This window comes from Ruditapes philippinarum, unplaced genomic scaffold (assembly GCF_026571515.1).
Source record: "Ruditapes philippinarum isolate M1 unplaced genomic scaffold, ASM2657151v2 ctg10428_1_1_1_1, whole genome shotgun sequence".
Taxonomy (NCBI): Eukaryota; Metazoa; Mollusca; class Bivalvia; order Venerida; family Veneridae; genus Ruditapes; species Ruditapes philippinarum.
This window is the reverse complement of record NW_026858184.1, coordinates 13,507-33,598: the sequence shown is the minus strand read 5'-3', so window position 1 is coordinate 33,598 and position 20,092 is coordinate 13,507. Positions and strand designations below refer to the sequence as shown.

The 20,092-nt window shown below is 32.8% G+C and overlaps 1 protein-coding gene across 1 annotated transcript; it reads left to right on the top strand.

The window, feature by feature from the left end:
* The first annotated feature begins 5,569 nt into the window (after positions 1–5,569).
* Positions 5,570–17,109, top strand: LOC132752440 (uncharacterized). The gene is made up of 5 exons (XM_060742763.1): positions 5,570–6,161; positions 11,118–11,276; positions 12,024–12,248; positions 14,016–14,085; positions 16,648–17,109. The coding sequence occupies exons 1-5, from the start codon at positions 5,913–5,915 to the stop codon at positions 16,752–16,754; spliced, it is 810 nt and encodes a 269-aa protein (XP_060598746.1). The 5' UTR covers positions 5,570–5,912; the 3' UTR covers positions 16,755–17,109.
* Positions 17,110–20,092: the final 2,983 nt, after the last annotated feature.

Sequence of the window (20,092 nt, the reverse complement as noted above, 5' to 3'; positions counted from 1 at the left end):
ATAACGATATATTGATTGCAGGCAAAATTAAGCTTTCAAGTCTTTTTAAATTTGTTTTAAATATGCAAGTTACATTTAAACACATTAAAAAAAAAATAAATAAAACTATGAAAAGTGAACAATTTGTTTTCTTTTTATCATTTTAACTTTTAATGACAACAAATGACTAGTAACTATAAAATGTTAAAAAAGCCTTTCCATTTTACTTTTGTTGTTGTTGCTATTACGTAGTTACGGATTATGCTTAAATCCCGTCTTGCCGTTCTATTACTAACCGAGATTCAAATTGGGGCAAATTATAGTGTTTAGAACCGGAATAATTATTAATGTTTAAGCATTTGCAATCAATAATTTTTACAAAGAAACACTAAAACAAAATTCTTGGCATTTCCTTTTAAACATGTATCTGAATTGGGGGGTCTTAACCCCCTCTCAGCAGACATGCGGGATTTACATGAAATCGGCAGCTTTGGTTAGAGACAACTCCCGTCCGTACATTTTCCATGAATTTTTCCATGAAAAACTTCCAGAATTTTCATGGAAATTTGCCAATTCTGGATAATTCGGACTAGTTTTCCGGAGTTGTTCAAAGAAAACTTTGAAAAAAAAAATCGTGAATTTTCATATACTTTCCCATGAATTTCCAGAGCTTTTTTTTCATGAAACTTTTCCGGAGTTTTCCATGAAATGTTCCAGAGGTTTTTTTTCAAGCAACTCTGGAAATTGGTCTGCTAAAATGACATAATATTCTGGAAAAAAAATGTTCCGGATTTACTCTGGAAAATGTTCCGGAGTTACTCTGGAAAATGTTCCGGAGTTACTCTGGAAAATGTTCTGGAGCCGCTCTGGAAAAAGTTCCGCAGTTAATAGGATCTCAGGGAAAAATGCATTTAGCCTTGAAATAATTCTGAAATTTGGGATTATCTGAAATGATGGTTGCATACTAAATCAAATGACCTTTTTTAATTTGCATTTGTATTTTTATTACCAAATCCAAAAAAACACTCTAGTTGTCAAGAATTCAAACACTTATTTATAGTAATTTGCACATTTCACAATTATTTCTATGTCAGAGTGTTTATTCACTTTCACTGTCTTCACATGATGGCAACATCTTCTTGACTTGTGGTGTGACCTCTCCGATGATACTGAAAAAGTAATGGATTAATAGTATATAAAATACATGTACTTGTGGTTTATGCACAATGTAATATAATTAGTAATTGTTTAAACATGATAATAAATGATAAAAAACATGAAAGGTGAAAAAAGTTAAGATGGAAAACTTTCAATTAAATAACTTTTGCAGAATATCAGCACAGAGTTATCAAGTAAACACCATGCTTTGATGAAATAATTTATTTTTGGTCAACTTAACATTATGATAAACTTGTGTCAATTATTTCTCCCTGCTTTTCTATATCTATATAATGACAACTGTATGTAATTGCAGTTTAAATTACTTAATCCCCTCAAATACTTAATTACCACTGAAAGTTTGAGGGTCAGTAACAACAATAATATATGCATTAAACATGAAGAACAAAATTTTGTTTAGAGTTTTGAAAAATAGCATGCATTTATTTTGAAAAAACATTTACTTCAACTTTTTTTTACAAAACAAACTAAATTATTACCAGGATAGTTCTGTTCAAGCAGTACATTTATCACTTTTCCCTCATCTGACATCCTTTGAGTTGAAACATCTCATGTGACTCCAAAGACTTGAAATTTTGCAACCTAATATGTTTGAAAAAATAAACATATGTACATGATACAAGAAATTACATTAAGGCATATTATGAATTTTATTAAAAATGTTAATTGGAAATTCATTGCTTGATATGGAATCTGTTTCAATCAACCAATATTTTTGAATGGAAAATAATTATCTCTGATTAAAATTTCCCCGCCATTATTTAAAAAATGAAAAAGATTTTTCTTAAAAACTATCTATCTAATATTGAAAAATTACATGTATGTAGAAATACAAACACTGAAACAGTGTATACTTGCAAAGAAAAGTTTGAAAAAACTAACATAATAAGTGTTAAAAAATAAAAATACATTTGTACTTACTGTTAGAAATGGTTATATACATGTAGTTCCCTCCATTTAACTGAATCATGAAATACACATGTTAAAAGTTCATATTTCCAGAAAACTTTTGTAAAATTTGTCCAGTTTAAACTCATTTGATCTAATTTCCAATGCTCAAACATAATATTTCAAGTTATCACTTTAAGCAGTTAGGGCACTAATAAACATCATCTTTTCAATTCTTCTGTTCAAATGACCATCTGGAAGAGTGTTCTGACCTGTGATTTGTTCTGCAAAGGGTATTAATTACTTGAGAGCTACAGTGTATATAGTATTTGTAAACCTGCTTTACCTCTTTTTATTCTCTTATATCAGATAGGTGAGTTTAACCTTGGTAGTTATGAAACCAGTGGTTCCACTTGAGAGGTCATAAATATTTACATTGTGGCTGATGCTGATTTTGAATGTTCCAGAAATTAATCACTATGCAATAAGTTACTTCTACACAGGATGAATATATAAATTATATTTACTTCAATAGAGATACATAATAAATTTATCATCAATTAATAAAGAAATATAAGTGCATAACAATTACATTTGTTCTTAAATTTAAATTGTTTCTTTTAATTGTGTATTTATTTTTTCTAACTTATGTAATATATAATAATGAACCACTCAGATCAGGCTTGATATGAGATACCTTGGAAAATAATGAAAGTTAAATGAAACAATAACTTAATGCATTTTCAATGCCAAAGTGTGGCAATGGGGTTGCATGTTGTTGTTGTTTTTTTGTTTGTTTTTTTTGCAATAAAAAAGAAACAGTTAAGCTCTGATGGGCTTATGACGGTCTCATTTTGTTTTAACTATAAAGTTTTTGTTTTTGACAACTGCTACTTTTTAATTACAGTTAGTATACATGTATGACCAATCTCAGTGCTAAGTAATTAAAGTCATTAAAAAATGTTCTTGCTGTTTTTTTTAAATATCTGGTCAACAGTTTACAATTGTGTCAATGCCATATTTTAAATTGTCTTTATTTTAATTATGTCTTAAAACCAGAAAACTGTAATTATATTAAAAAGATTATTTATGCTTTTAACTTAAAAAAAAATATTAAAGTTTAATGTATTAAATGAAAGTGTACATAAATGCAGCAATCAAATGAAAATTTCCTAAGTCCAAAACTTTCTCAAAAAATGACTAAGTGTTTTCCCAGAGTAAAACTCCTTGAAAATTGTCAAAGTGTTAACTTTCCAGAGTTTCCAGAAGTGTTTCATGGTTATTTCTTTGATGAAAAAAGTCAAGTTCCAGAGAGTTCTCCATGAAAATTGTTCCAGAGTACTCTGTAAATACTGTGGAAAAAAGCTTGTTTTCATGAAAATTCATGGAAATTCATGGAAAATCAGCTATTTTCCAGAGTTTTTCCAGAAAGACTGTGGAAAATCTACAGACGGGCAGTGGGAGGTAGAAAAAAAAAGTTTCGAATATGTTAGTTCTGGCTTCCATAACTTTATATTTCGCTTTTATTTTGACGTTTGGTCTATCTGTACTATAAAACCTGTTTGCTGAAGTGTCTTTTAAGCTTGAAATATGTGTGCATTCGATATATTTAAAGATGGAATCGATATCAATCAGATAAAAAAAAGATTGTTATACACCGATATCATTGAAATCGATTACAACCCCTACTTTTTAGCTCATCTGTCACAAAGTTACAAGGTGAATTTTTGTGATTGCTTTTCGTCCGATTTTCCCGGGAAACGTTCGTCTGAAAACTTTTATTTTTAAAACAGCATCTCCTCTTTAATCACAGCCTTTTTAAACCCCAAACCCCCCAAAAAGGATGCCCCTTTAAAAATGTTTTAAAAGAATTTAATTCCATGCAGAACGCTGTCCCCAGGGGCAACCGAAAAAAATTTCTTAAAAAAAATCTTTTTTAAAAAAAACCCAAAGAAAAGAGTTAGATATTAGCAAAAACTCCTCTAGTGAGGGGTAAACCCCTATTTTGTTCAAAAAATAGCCGGGGGTAAAAATAACGGGCCCACCCACGGGGGAAATTATTTTTCCCTTTTATGTATACTTTAATAGAAAAAAACCTAAAAAACTTTTTTTAAAAACCCCAAAAAAGGGGCTAAAATCTTAGATATTTTTAGCATGAAACTTTTTTAATTGGGTTTCTACACAGTTTTTTAAAGTAAAAGCCCTGTGGTTAAAATTAGCCCTGCACGGGGCTCATTGATTTTCCTTATTCGTGTATAGTAAAAAACTTAAAAAAGTCCTCTTTTATTAACCCAAAAAGAGCTAGTGCATAGAGCTTAGATATTTAGCTTGAAACATTTTTAGTGAGTGTCTACCAAGTTTGTTAAAAAGGCCCAGGGGTCAATTTGGCCCTGTCCAGGGGCGGGGGTCATTGATTTTCTTTTAATGTATATATAATTAAAAACACTTATGTTTTTGTGCCCCACATTAGTGGCGGGCATTTAGATTTACCCTTGTCCGTCCGTACGTCCTCTGTCCGTTCCGTCCGTCCGTTCACTTTTTTGTGTCCGCACGTAACTCAAAAAGTATATGACCTAGAGTCATGAAACTTTACAGGAATGTTGATCAGCATGTGTAGTTGTGCACCTGGTTATTTTGTCTAGATATTTTTTAATATTTTTCAGAGTTATTGCCCTTGACTTAGTAAAATTTTGCAATTTTCAACTTGTTTCGCACATAACTCAAAAATTATTTGACCTAGAGTCATGAAACTTTACAGGAATATTCATCAGCATGTGCAGTTGTGCACCAGGTATTTTTGTCTGGATTTATTTAGTGTTTTTAGAGTTATTGCCCTTCACTTAGAAAATTTTTGCAATTTTCAACTTGTGTCGCAAGTTTCTCAAAAAGGATTTGACATAGTCAATAAACCTTATGGGCAGGTTGCTCAGCATATTTTAGATTTGCACCTGGGGTTTCCCTTGTGGATTTATCCAGTATTTGTAGAGTTATTTCCCTTGACTTAGTAAAAAAGATTGACAAAACAGTGTTGCGGTGGGGGCACCCGTGTCCTATGGACACATTTTTAGTTTACCCACACACTATTTCAGATACATATATGAACTTTGTGTTATCAGTTAAAGATTTAGATTTTATATCTGCTTTAATTTGTTTATAGCTTGTAACACTATTACTCGTTTCTTGTCATTGATAGTTTTTATATACAGGTGAGCAATTTCAGGGCCATCATGGCCCTCCTATTGGTATGTACTGTCTTTTTATTTAATACCAAAATACATTAAGATGGATGCAAAAGTCTAGCTCATATAATGGTCACAATGAATCAAACACATAGTATATTACATGTACTTCTCTTAGTTTAATATCAACTGGAGATATCGTCTGTAGAAAAGAAAGTCCATAATGGTTGAAATTGATTGCATATCATATTTATTCAATATTTTTGAACTTTAAATTCAATCCAAGACCTTATTTACTTATTTATATAAAATCAAACATAATCTTTTTGTTTTGTTTGTTTAGATATTGATAGAGTATCAGGATGGCACATCAACTTCATTTAGAGAAGGAAAAATACAGGCAGTGGGTAAAGGCTGGTTTAGGACTTGGATATTTAAAGGAGGGACTGGTACCATTCTGTAATGACATAGCTGTCCAACAACATAACGATATCTTACAAAACATTCGGTCTACAAAGTCACTACCATCAATTGTGACGTGTGGCAGCTGTCAAGTTGAAACTCTAAAGCCAGACCATAAGCCATTAGGGAATGCTAAAAACAAAGTTTGTCCATTTGGTCAAGTAAAATGCAGCTGTTGCTTTAAGGGAAAAATTGCTTGTCCAAACAACATATGTGGCGCCATCTATGACTTTATTGTGCAGCATCATGCTTCCACGCCACCTGCACCTAACTGGAAAAAACACCGATGCTCTACAGTGGGTGACAGATCCTTGGAGCATTTGTAAGTGTTTTATAAATGCTCCAGGGTACGAGCAGAAACAATCTGCTGGTGAAACTGATTGCACTGGGTTATTACATCTAATGATAAATAACCAGTATTTTCATAGCCACATTGGATGTGATGTCACAGTAACAAACAATCTTTTTACAAAGGTAAATTATTAATAAAGTGTCTTGTTTATCTTTTATTAGCTGTATTGTAATGTAAATGCTGTATATTCAGCATCCAAAGTAAAATTGAAAATGAAAATCTAAAGATTCACAACAAAAGTATACAAATTTACCAGTCTTCTTCAATGGTTTCAAAGGTACCACCTTTTGTACTTGGTGTGGAGGTTCTGAAAATTGCCGATATGTTTTAATTTCAGTTTCAATAAGATTTATTAAGCTTTGTTAAAAGAATTTGAACATCTTGAATGCTGGCATATTTTCCGAAATGATAAATTTCATAATTTTTTTATACTCACCGAAAAATTTCGGGGGAGCACATAGTCGCCGGGTTGTCCATCCGTCAGTCTGCACTCACAGGACAGTTATAATATGGCTAGAGTGACAATAGGTAACTGTTCTTCCTCTTTGATGTCATTATACCCCCACAAACGAAGTTTAGGGGGGGTATATAGGAGTCACCTTGTCGGCCGGTTGGTCATTCCGTCGGTCGGTCCACATCATGGTTTCCAGACGATGACTAGAGTTTGGAGTGAGGTATTGTAATCAAACTTGGTATATAGCAACCTTATGTGGAAACCCCAGTTGGTATTGCATTTGGACCCCCTTAGGGGCCAAGGTCACCGTTACTAAAAATAGAAAAATGGTTTCCGGACAATAACTAAAGTTAGGAATGAGATATTGTAATCAAACTTAGTATATAGCAAGCTTATATGAAGACCCCGTATGGTATTGCATCTGGACCCCCTGGGGGCAAGGTCAAGGTCACCATTACTAAAAATAGAAAAATGGTTTCCAGACAATAACTTAAGTTAGGAATGAGATATTGTAATCAAACTTGGTGTACAGCAAGCTTATATGAAGACCCCTGTTGGTATTGCATCTGGACCCCCTGGGGCCAAGGTCAAGGTCACCGTTACTAAAAATAGAAAAATGGTTTCCGGACAATAACTAAAGTTAGGAATGAGATATTGTAATCAAACTTGGTGTACAGCAAGCTTATATGAAGACCCCGATTGGTATTGCATCTGGACCCCCTGTGGCCAAGGTCAAGTTCATCGTTACTAAAAATAGAAAAATGGTTTCCGGACAATAATTTAAGTTAGGAATGAGATATTGTAATCAAAGTGGTGTATAGCAAGCTTATATGAAGACCCTGGTTGGTATTGCATCTGGACCCCCTTTGGGCCAAGGTCAAGGTCACCGTTACTAAAAATAGAAAAATGGTTTCCGGACAATAACTTAAGTTAGGAATGAGATATTGTAATCAAACTTGGTGTTTAGCAAGCTTACATGAAGACCGCGCTTGGTATTGCATTTGGACTCCCTGGGTTCAAGGTCACAGTTACTAAAAATAGAAAAATGGTTTCCAGACAATTACTAGGGTTTAGGAATGAGATATTGTTATCAAACTTGGTGTATTAACAAGCTCATATCAAGATCCTAGTTGGGATTGCAATAAATTGAAATAATTCTTTGTACACAGTGCTGATGGTACTTTATTTTCTGTAGGTTTATTTCAAATTTTTCTTCAGACAACTTATTTTTTCAAAAGTCAAAGTTGCTGGTGGGGTATTAACCACCTTCAGTGATAGGTCTAGTTCATTCCGTAATGCTTTTATGTGGCTATTTTTTTGTGTGGCTAAAAAGAACAATAGAGAGAACAATAGAGTAGCCACATAATTACTTTGAGAATATCCGTCAGTCCGCATGTCAGTCCGAGCAAACATTTGATTAGAGCTTCATTCCGTAGTTAAATAAAGAACAAAAACTCATAAAATTCAAATTAAGAACTATTTTTTTGTTTTTATGAGCTTATTTTGCCTATGGACTTTGGTCCAGGTGGTGTTTATGAGCTGGTTTGCCTCATAAACATCAAAAGTAACAATGGTATGTCCGTCCGGACGTACATACGTCCCAAATTCATGTCCACCCAATAACTTTGTTATTTGAAGTCGGATTTTACAACAATTTCACAGAAATGATCACCATAAGGCATATTGAGACCACGTGTCACACACAAATTTGGGTCGCTACCCTGAAGGTCAAGGTCACAGCATGACCTTGCAGCAAAATCGTGTCCGGCTCATAACTTCGTTACTTGAAGTCGAATTTAACGACTATTTCACAGAGATGATCACCATATTGAATCAACGTTTCGCATGTAACATTTGGGTCACTACCTTGAAAGTCAAGGTCACAGCATGTCCTTGCAGCAAAATCGTGTCTGGCACATAACTTTGTTCTTTGAAGTCAGATTTTAAAACTTTTTCACAGAAATGATCACCATATTGAGATGATGTGTTGTGAGCATCATTTGGGTGGTTACCTTGAAGGTGAATGTCACAGCATGACCTTGCAGGAAAATCCTGTCCAGCCCATAACTTCGTTATTTTAAGTCTGATTTAACAACTATTTAACAGAAATGATCACAATATTTAGACGATGTGTCATGCGCAACATTTGGGCGCTACCTTGAAGGTGAAGGTCACGGCATGACCTTGCAGCAAAATCGTGTCCAGCCCATAACTTCGTTATTTGGATTCGTATTTTAAAATTATTTCACAGAAATGATCATAATATTGAGACGATAAGTCTCACACAATGTTTGGATCACTACCTTGAAGGAAAAGGTCACAGCATGACCTTGCAGGAAAATTGTGTCCGGCCCATCACTTCATTTTTAGCTCGACTATTCGATAAGAATAAGTAGAGCTATTGCAGTCACCCGAGCGTCGGCGTCGGCGTAACCACTTATGTTAAAGTTTTTGTAATAGTTCAAATATTTTCAAAGTCCATTGACATATGGCTTTGAAACTTTGCACACTTGTTCAACATCATGACCCCAACCTGTAGACAGGAGGAGGTAACTCTATCAAGCATTTTGACAGAATTATGCCCCTTTTTCGACTTAGAATTTACGTTAAAGTTTTTGTAATAGTTCAAATATTTTCAAAGTCCATTGACATATGGCTTTGAAACTTTGCACACTTGTTCAACATCATGACCCCAACCTGTAGACAGGAGGAGGTAACTCTATCAAGCATTTTGACAGAATTATGCCCCTTTTTAGCTCGACTATTCGATAAGAATAAGTAGAGCTATTGCAGTCACCCGAGCGTCGGCGTCGGCGTAACCACTTATGTTAAAGTTTTTGTAATAGTTCAAATATTTTCAAAGTCCATAGACATATGGCTTTGAAACTTTGCACACTTGTTCACCATCATGACCCCAACCTGTAGACAGGAGGAGGTAACTCTATCAAGAATTTTGACAGAATTATGCCCCTTTTTTCGACTTAGAATTTACGTTAAAGTTTTTGTAATAGTTCAAATATTTTTCAAAGTCCATTGACATATGGCTTTTGAAACTTTGCACACTTGTTCACCATCATGACCCCAACCTGTAGACAAGAGGAGGAAACTCATCAAGCATTTTGACAGAATTATGCCCCTTTTTTGACTTAGAATTTATGTTAAAGTTTTGTAATAGTTCAAATATTTTCAAAGTCCATTGACATATGGCTTTGAAACTTTGCACACTTGTTCAACATCATGACCCCAACCTGTAAACAGGAGGAGGTAACTCTATCAAGCATTTTGACAGAATTATGCCCCTTTTTCGACTTAGAATTTACGTTAAAGTTTTTGTAATAGTTCAAATATTTTCAAAGTCCATTGACATATGGCTTTGAAACTTTGCACACTTGTTCACCATCATGACCCCAACCTGTAAACAGGAGGAGGTAACTGTATCAAGCATTTTTTTTACTATCAAGCACTAAGAATAGTCGAGCGTTGCTGTCCTACCGACAGCTCTTGTTTTAAGTCCGATTTTACAACTTTTTCACAGAAATGATCTCCATATTGAGATAGTGTGCCGTGCGCAACATTTTGGTAACTACCTTGAAGTTCAAGGTCACAGCATGACCTTGCAGCAAAATATTGTCCGGCCCATAACTTCGTTACTTGAAGTCGAATTTAACGACTATTTCACAGAGATGATCACCATATTGAATCAACGTTTCGCATGTAACATTTGGGTCGCTACCTTGAAAGTCAAGGTCACAGCATGTCCTTGCAGCAAAATCGTGTCTGGCGCATAATTTTGTTCTTTGAAGTCAGATTTTAAAACTATTTCACAGAAATGATCACCATATTGAGATGATGTGTCGTGGGCATCATTTGGGTGGTTACCTTGAAGGTGAATGTCACAGCATGACCTTGCAGGAAAATCCTGTCCAGCCCATAACTTCGTTATTTTAAGTCTGATTTAACAACTATTTAACAGAAATGATCACCATATTTAGACGACGTGTCATGCGCAACATTTGGGCGCTACCTTGAAGGTGAAGGTCACGGCATGACCTTGCAGCAAAATCGTGTCCGGCCCATAACTTCGTTATTTTAAGTCTGATTTAACAACTATTTAACAGAAATGATCAGCATATTTAGACGACGTGTCATGCGCAACATTTGGGCACTACCTTGAAGGTGAAGGTTACAGCATGACCTTGCACCAAAATCGTGTCCAGCCCATAACTTTGTTATTTGAAGTCGGATTTTCCAACTTTTTCACAGAAATGATCGCCATATTGAGACAATGTGTCGTGCGCAATATTTGGGTTGTTTTTACACTTTGAACTTTGTCTGTAAAATAACTCTGACACTACAAGAGGTATACCTTTCTGTGTCCAAAACCTATTTGGGGAGCATCACCCGGTTCAACTGGCTCTTGTTCGAATAGAAAATTAAGACACAATTATCCCAAATTTGCCATGTGACATTTTTGTAAAATATATGAAAAATGCCTGTATAATTCATGATAGCATCTTATATGTAGGTAAGTACCCAAACAATTTTCTACAAAACAATTTTGATTTGCTAATCACTGTATATTTATGCATATAATAATGTTGAAACTGTGTTTTTTATTCAATAGGTTCGTCACTATAGAAATGCTATCTTTCACTCAAGCAGCATGGAATTAGAAGAAAGTGAGGCAAATACTTACTTAGACGATATGATAGCAGTTTTACAAGATGGTAAAGAGCTATTACACCGATCAGATGCCCAGATAGCAGTGAAGAAACTTCAAGATGTAAGTGTAAATAATGAATTGTGTCAGTTTGAAATCTTTATGGAGTTAACTTATAATGATTTAAGATAACATACCACTTAATTCAGGACAAAGTTTACGTAACAGAGTTTGAAGTGGTAAAGTATAGCGAGGGCTAGGCGCAAGACTATTCTTACTCAATATTTTTCAGAAAATGGTTTTTTGACATTTTCTTGTATAAATTCCTTCAATGCATGTATTGTTGAAAAGACATAATTAATTTCCCAATATTTTTACACATCTTAAGAAAATATTCTATCTAGTGATATAAAAACTGGATATTCGTTTATGCAAGACAAGATGCACAACAAGCTGTTGGGAAACTTCAAGATGTAAGTGTACATAATTAATTATAAGTTTGAAACCTTAAAAGAATTAAATTATCATATTTTAAAATAAGCACATTTTACTTAATTTACGGAGTTGAATAGAAAAAAAAGTGCTTGAAGTGGCTAGTTCATGTTAGTCAAATTTAAGTAACAACTGCCTTAAGTTAACTTATCTTGATGAAATCAAATAAAAATACCTACAGAATATTAAATTATGAGAAAAGAAATTACAGTATTTTAGTTTGTTATTATAAGTATGAAAACAATATGTTGAAAATAAAAAAGTCTGACTATCAGATTCCTGTTGTAAAGTGGACTTTTATGTTCTCAAAAAAGTAAGAGAATTTAAACAAAGGAAGAAGAGAGATTATTTTGTAAGAAAATTTATTATTTTCATCAGCTGAAGAAGAAAGACTTCATTATTACGACAGAAGGCTTTGAAGAAATGTTGAGACAAATCAAAGAAGAAATGACGAAAATTCGTAAATCATCAGAGGAACACGAGGGACTTAAAAATGAATTAACAGAACTTAAAGAACAGATGACCAAAGAAAAGGAGGAGGCTGAGAAAATACATACAGAATTAGAAAGAAAATTTACTGCTCTTGAGACAGAACTTAAAGAGGTTGAATGTGTTTCTATTGCTTTTTTCTGGTTAATATACTGGTACATGTATTAATGTTTGTTTCTGGTTAATATACTGGTACATGTATAACTGTTTGTTTCTGGTTGATATACTGGTACATGTATAACTGTTTGTTTCTGGTTGATATACTGGTACATGTATAACTGTTTGTTTCTGGTTAATATACTGGTACATGTATAACTGTTTGTTTCTGGTTGATATACTGGTACATGTATAACTGTTTGTTTCTGGTTGATATACTGGTACATGTATAACTGTTTGTTTCTGGTTAATATACTGGTACATGTATAACTTATTTGTTTCTGGTAAAATATACTGGTACATGTATATCTGTTTCTGGTTAATATACTGGTACATGTATAACAGTTTGTTTCTGGTTAATATACTGGTACATGTATAACTGTTTGTTTCTGGTTGATATACTGGTACATGTATAACTGTTTGTTTCTGGTTGATATACTGGTACATGTATAACTGTTTGTTTCTGGTTAATATACTGGTACATGTATAACTGTTTGTTTCTGGTTAATATACTGGTACATGTATAACAGTTTGTTTCTGGTTAATATACTGGTATATGTATAACTGTTTGTTTCTGGTTTATATACTGGTACATGTATTACTGTTTGTTTCTGGTTGATATACTGGTACATGTATAACTGTTTGTTTCTGGTTAATATACTGGTACATGTATAACTGTTTCTGGTTAATATACTGGTACATGTATAACAGTTTGTTTCTGGTTAATATACTGGTACATGTATAACTGTTTGTTTTTTGTTTATATACTGGTACATGTATGACTGTTTGTTTCTGGTTAATATACTGGTACATGTATAACTGTTTGTTTCTGGTTGATATACCTGTACATGTATAACTGTTTGTTTCTGGTTAATATACTGGTACATGTATAACTGTTTGTTTCTGGTTAATATACTGGTACATGTATAACTGTTTGTTTCTGGTTAATATACTGGTACATGTATAACTGTTTGTTTCTGGTTGATATAACGGTACATGTGTTACTGTTTGTTTCTGGTTGATATACTGGTACATGTATTACTGTTTGTTTCTGGTTGATATACTGGTACATGTATTACTGTTTGTTTCTGGTTGATATACTGGTACATGTATTACTGTTTGTTTCTGGTTGATATACTGGTACATGTATTACTGTTTGTTTCTGGTTGATATACTGGTACATGTATTACTGTTTGTTTCTGGTTGATATACTGGTACATGTATTACTGTTTGTTTCTGGTTGATATACCGGTACATGTATTACTGTTTGTTTCTGGTTGATATACTGGTACATGTATTACTGTTTGTTTCTGGTTGATATACTGGTACATGTATTACTGTTTGTTTCTGGTTGATATACTGGTACATGTATAACTGTTTGTTTCTGGTTGATATACTGGTACATGTATAACTGTTTGTTTCTGGTTGATATACTGGTACATGTATTACTGTTTGTTTCTGGTTGATATACTGGTACATGTATTACTGTTTGTTTCTGGTTGATATACCGGTACATGTGTGACTGTTTAAACCTGTACATGTATTTTTGTATTACTGTAATCAACTTATCGAAGTTTGTCTCGTAGAAATTATACTGTATATTTGGAAGCTGTATGTTATACAAACGGACTGAATATACAAATACATGTATTACTTTATACAATAAACATTTTTGAAAATTTAATAAATAAAACACAATTGTTTGTATTATATTTTATGTTGTAGGAGATAAAAAGACTCAAGGTAGAAGATTCTCCTGAACAAAAACAATTACAATATGAAAAGGCTAAATCAGGTATGTTATATAGAATATGAAAAGGTTAAATTAGGTATGTTATATATAATATGAAGGGGTAAATTCAGGTTTGTTATATAGAATATGAAAATACTAAATCTGGTATGTTATATAGAATATGAAAAGGCTAAAACAGTAATGTCATATAGATAATGAAAAGGCATTTTGTTAAAAACAATACAGTCTTCGAAATAAGTGCCAGTCCAAGGCCATAGGCCACTAAATTTAGCACCGGTCCGGTGATTTAAGATTATTGCCAGGTTGGTAGTCTGAAAAAGAAAAATTTCATCAAAATAATGTGGCAGGGTTCTCAAAAAGATCAATTTTTAGCCTTTTTGCAAACAAAACCCACCAATTTCAGTCCTTAATTTACAAAACACAGCGAGGGAAGTCTAAATTGTATTTAGTAATGGAGGCCCCCATTTTTTTAGCTCACCTGTCACAAAGTGACAGGGTGAGCTTTTGTGATCGCTTTTCGTCCGGCGTCCGTCCGTCCGTAAACTTTTGCTTTAAATGACATCTCCTCATAAACCACTCAGCCAATTTCATCCAAACTTCACAGGAATGTTCCTTTGGTGGTCACCTTTAAAAATTGTTCAAAGAATTTAATTCCATGCAGAACTCTGGTTGCCATGGCAACCGAAAGAAAAATCTTTAAATATCTTCTTTTAAAGAACTGTAAGAGCTAGAGCTTAGATATTTGGCATGAAACATCTTCTAAAGAATGTCTACCAAGTTTGTTCAAATAAAAGCCCTGGGGTCAAAATTGGCCCCGCCCAGGGGGTCATTGATTTTCCCTATATGCATATAGTAAAAACTTAAAAAAATCTTCTTTTAAAGAACTGTAAGAGCTAGAGCTTAGATATTTGGCATGAAACATCTTTTAGTGAATGTCTACCAAGTTTGTTCAAATAAAAGCCCTGGGGTCAAAATTGGCCCCACCCCAGTGGGTCATTGATTTTCCCTATATGCATATAGTAAAAACTTAAAAAATCTTCTTTTAAAGAACCCAAAGACCTAGAGCTAAGATATTTAGCATGAAACATCTTCTAATGAGTGTCTACCAAGTTTGTTCAAATAAAAGCCCTGAGGTCAAAATTGGCCCTGCCCCAGGGGGTCATAGATTTTCCCTATATGCATATAGTAAAAACTTAAAAAATCTTCTTTTAAAGAACCCAAAGAGCTAGAGCTAAGATATTTGGCATGAAACATCTTCTAGTGAGTGTCTACCAAGTTTGTTCAAATAAAAGCCCTGGGGTCAAAATTGGCCCCGCCCTTGGGGTCATTGATTTTCCCCTATATGCATATATTAAAAACTTAAAAAATCTTCTTTTAAAGAACCGTAAGAGCTAGAGCTTAGATATTTGGCATGAAACATCTTCTTGTGAATGTCTACCAAGTTTGTTCAAATAAAAGCCCTGGGGTCAAAATTGGCCCCGCCCCAGGGAGTCATTGATTTTCCCTATATGCATATAGTAAAAAACTTAAAAAATCTTCTTTTAAAGAACCCAAAGAGCTAGAGCTAAGATATTTAGCATGAAACATGTTTCTAATGGGTGTCTACCAAGTATGTTCAAATAAAAGCCCTGGGGTCAAAACTGGCCCCGCCCCGGGGGTCATTGATTTTTCCTTATATGTGTATAGCAAAAACTTAAAAATCTTCTTTGAAAAAACCCCAAATAGCTTTTGTTTAGATATTAAGCATGAAACATCTATAAGTAAAATATCTACAAATTAAAGCCGGGGGTCAAAACTGGCCCTGCCCCAGGGGTGTCATTGTTTTTAACTATATGTGTATAGTAAAAACTTAAAAAATCTTCTTTTAAAAAACCCAATGAGCTAGAACTTAGATGTTTAGCATGAAACAGCTTCTTATGGGTGTCTACCAAGTTTGTTCAAATAAACAAATAAAAGCCCTTGGGTAAAAATTGGCCCGGGGGGGGCTATATACAGGTGAGCGACCTCAGGGCCATCATGGCCCTCTTGTTCTTGGATGTTTTTTGTACAGCACCGTACAGTTACGGAAATTAAGCCATTGGTTATCATGATCATTATTTAGCTATGATTTTGTGATAATTGAGTTATTAGTAATATATTTTATATGAAAGTCATTTGTTTGAAGCAAATTGTGTCATATATATTACGATTTCACCATTTATTTAAATAAATTGTTTACAAATAATATTTAAGGGACAAAAAACATTTATGACCTAGTATATGACCTAGTAGGCTTACATAATTATGTAAAGAATTACTTTTATCAAAACCTGTTATGTTTTTATCACCTTATAGTAAATATGCATTTTCGTAATTCTAGATATCTTTCATAGAATCAAAAAATATGTAAGCTTTTATTTTTGTTTTGCTTACAATAACAATAACATATATTTTTGTATTTAATTTATACTTTAACAAAACAACACTTACTACAAAATCATCATTTCAATGTCTTGAGATTTCTCTAGATTGTCTGTATTTCACAAATTTCTTGTGAGGGAATCTTGATATATTTAGATAATTTGTAAGCATGCCTGATTTTATGGGCTGTTTATTAAATTTCAGATTGTCGTACTCAATTGATAGAACATTATTGCAGTGATGTACTTAAGGTATCGCAATACCTTTACAACCAGATGAGGAAAATTGTAACTTCAGTGACATTTATATAAGACCCACTATAACAAGCAAGATAGAAAAGAACAGAGGGGAGTCTGAGGAAAAAGAAATAGAGTCCATGTCAGAGATTTTCACCAAGAACGGGGAACCACAGAAATTTATTTATGTTATTGGAGATGCAGGGTCTGGTAAGAGTAGTTTCTGTAAATATTTGATCAACTGTTGGTGTATGGCACACAGTGATGGACACAATGAAGATGATGATTTTGAAGGAGTCAAGGAAATGAACAAATTTGATTTTATGTTTTATATTTCTCTTAGACATAACATAAAGATCCGAAGTATCCAAGAAATGCTTGAAATGCGATATGATAAGATAAAAAATTTAAGTAAACTTCTGGAAAATGATTCTGAAAAGATAATTATTTTGCTTGATGGTTTAGATGAATGGTCTTTTTGACAGTGAGACTAGAAATGAGTTCCAGGCAGGCTTCCTGAACGTGACTTTTACAAAGAAATACACCATTGTTACTACATCACGACCATGGAAAATTCACAGTTTGAGAGTAAGTAATAGAGAGATTCATCAATTATTGAAATTAAAAGGGTTTTGATAAAACACATGAAAAAGAGAAATGATTAAGAAAACAATAACAGCATTGGAGAAATCATTAGATCCTAATGTGTGTGAACAAAAGCTTAAGGTACGTTCTGTGGTTGGCCTGAAAACAGGTACCCAATTTATTGCTTGCAGCAATTGATTTGTCTATGGTGTGATGGTAAACTCAATAAAACCTCAAGGTGTGCTTTTTATTACTGGTTTTAGAACTTTATTCACTGGAATTATCAATAAAATTCGGGGAAATAATGCAGAATGTTATGGAAAATTCTCAGAAATGTTGAAACTCCCTCAGTATTTAACAGATGTGAGATATGTAGATTAAATAGTCATCTTATTATATGGTGTGTCGCACTTTGGCTTATGAGGCATTGTTTCAATTTATCCTTAAGGCATAAGTCCTTTAACATTTTAAAAAATCTGTGTTGTGATTTGAAAAATACACAAGATGTGCGTGACAAACACTGTCCTGAAATTTGAGAATTTTGAGATAGAATACATGTCCTTCTTTATCCGTTTGGCCTAAACTAACAGCTCATTGTCTCTCTTTGTTTTCACAAATCCAATGCAAGAATTTTGGCTGCAGTGAATATTGGTATCAATTTTAAGATACGAATAAGTTTGCCAGATGTTACGCAAACAGAAATGTTGATTTGCAAAGCAAGTGCATTCAGTTTATTAATGATGTTTTTCAGAAATGTTCAACAGTAAATGACCTATTAGAGCAGTCAAATGTCATCATTATGCTATCTGGTCTTGAACCTAGATTAGCAACATATGTTTTAAAAATACATATATTGATACTGTGTCAAAAGACTCTCGTGTTCAGGAATACAGAAGAGCAATAAGTATTGTAGCATATGTATGATCATAGTTGTATAACTGATATTCAAAAGGTTTATGTTTGACTCAATGAAAATTAAATGCAGCATGTAGTATAGGAAGTAAAACTGTATTTTATATAGGAGATTTGGTCTTTGATATATTTAATCAGTATTGTGATATTGTTTGTTCAGGTATTGATCAGCATCAAATTGTTCCTGACACTGTTCTGTCTATTGATGTAGATAAAATCAACACAAGAAATGTTAAATTTACAAAATATTTACCAATGTTTCATCATCTTGAAAAAATTGAAATAACATATGGATATGAATTACTAAGGTTTTTTATTAGACAGAGTAATAAACAGATGATTGATGAGATTAACAATTGTGTTTCTGAGACAATTAAAGTAAATACTTCAACATTAAAATCTCTGACTCTTCATGGTGTCTCTTACACTGACAAGTATTACCCAGTGTGTAAAACAGTTGTTAGTTACCTAAGTAGTATAATCAATCTTGTAGCAATAAGAATGAGAAATATAACAATGAGTCATGATGATACTACTACATTTTGTAATTTTCTTGAGAGAGCCAGTCATCTTGAACAAATACATCTTAGTATGGTTAAATGTGAGTGTGAGAACCAGCATAATGTAAATTTATCAAAACATCAACAACTTCAGTACCTTTTTTTGTATGATACTGTTAGTGTGATAGATGCTGATACTACAAACCTTGAAATATTTACATTTAGAGGATTGAAAGATTGTATTTATGAGAAAATATTTGATATTATTAGAAAATCTTACAAATTAAAAGAACTTGTATTGTATGGAGATGAAAACAATAAATCTCAATTATATCATACCAACATAACAAAGAGACTAGTCACAGTATTACCATTGTTACACAATCTCAGTAAGCTTGAGTTACAGTATTGTACGTTAACTGACAATATAATACAGTTACCTTTAGATATGAAGAGTTTAAAGAGCATTGAGCTTAAGTATGTCATAATGAGTTTGACAACATGGCAGAAGTTTGTTGATTGTCTTCCTCACATTCCTTATACTGTTGAAGTGAGTGTAGATGGCTGTTATATAACAGGAGATGGTGAGGAGTTTGATGTTGATATGTTAACATTGGTATCACTAGTACTTAGAGGAGGGAAGGGAAATGATGCTATACAGTATGTAAAAGATCAGGATCAGTTATTTCATGTTAAATATGATGATTATAATTGGTTTGACTTTTCAACAAAAAAGTGATAGTAAACATGTAGTAAACATAAATTAGTGCATGTTAAAAGAGATGATATTTTATTTTTCATTTTTGACAAAAAAGAAAATGATCTCAATTTTTAACATAGTGAGAGAGAATACATGCCGTTAACATATATAGTGCTTAATCTATTTTGTTTCATGATAAAAGACATAATTTAATTATTAAAATAAACATAGGATACATGTAATTAACATTGTGGTTAAAGTAAATTAATTGCATATTCAAAGATATAAATTTGGATTACTTTTTCATTTTCACTACAAAAAAAAGAATGATTTGAAATTAAACAGTTAAAGATACATGCCTTTAAATTTTCAACAAAAAAGTGATAAAGTATCCATGTAGTTACACTGTGTTTGAACTGTTCAAACAGATGATAAATGTGTGTTTAGGCTTTTTTTCAACAAAAAAAAATGATTTGAAATTTTTTCATAGAGGATACATCCATTGAAATTTTCAACAAAAAAAGTGATTAAGTATCCATTTTGTTACTTAGTGTTTGAAATTAATGTTGTTTTTTTTACCTTTTCAACAAAAAAGTGGTTTGAATTTTTAACATAGTGAGATAGAATGCATGCACTTAACATCAGACTAAAAATGTTCATGCCTCACACAATTAATTTATTTTGTTTAAAAAAAAATGATCTTAATATTGTAGTAA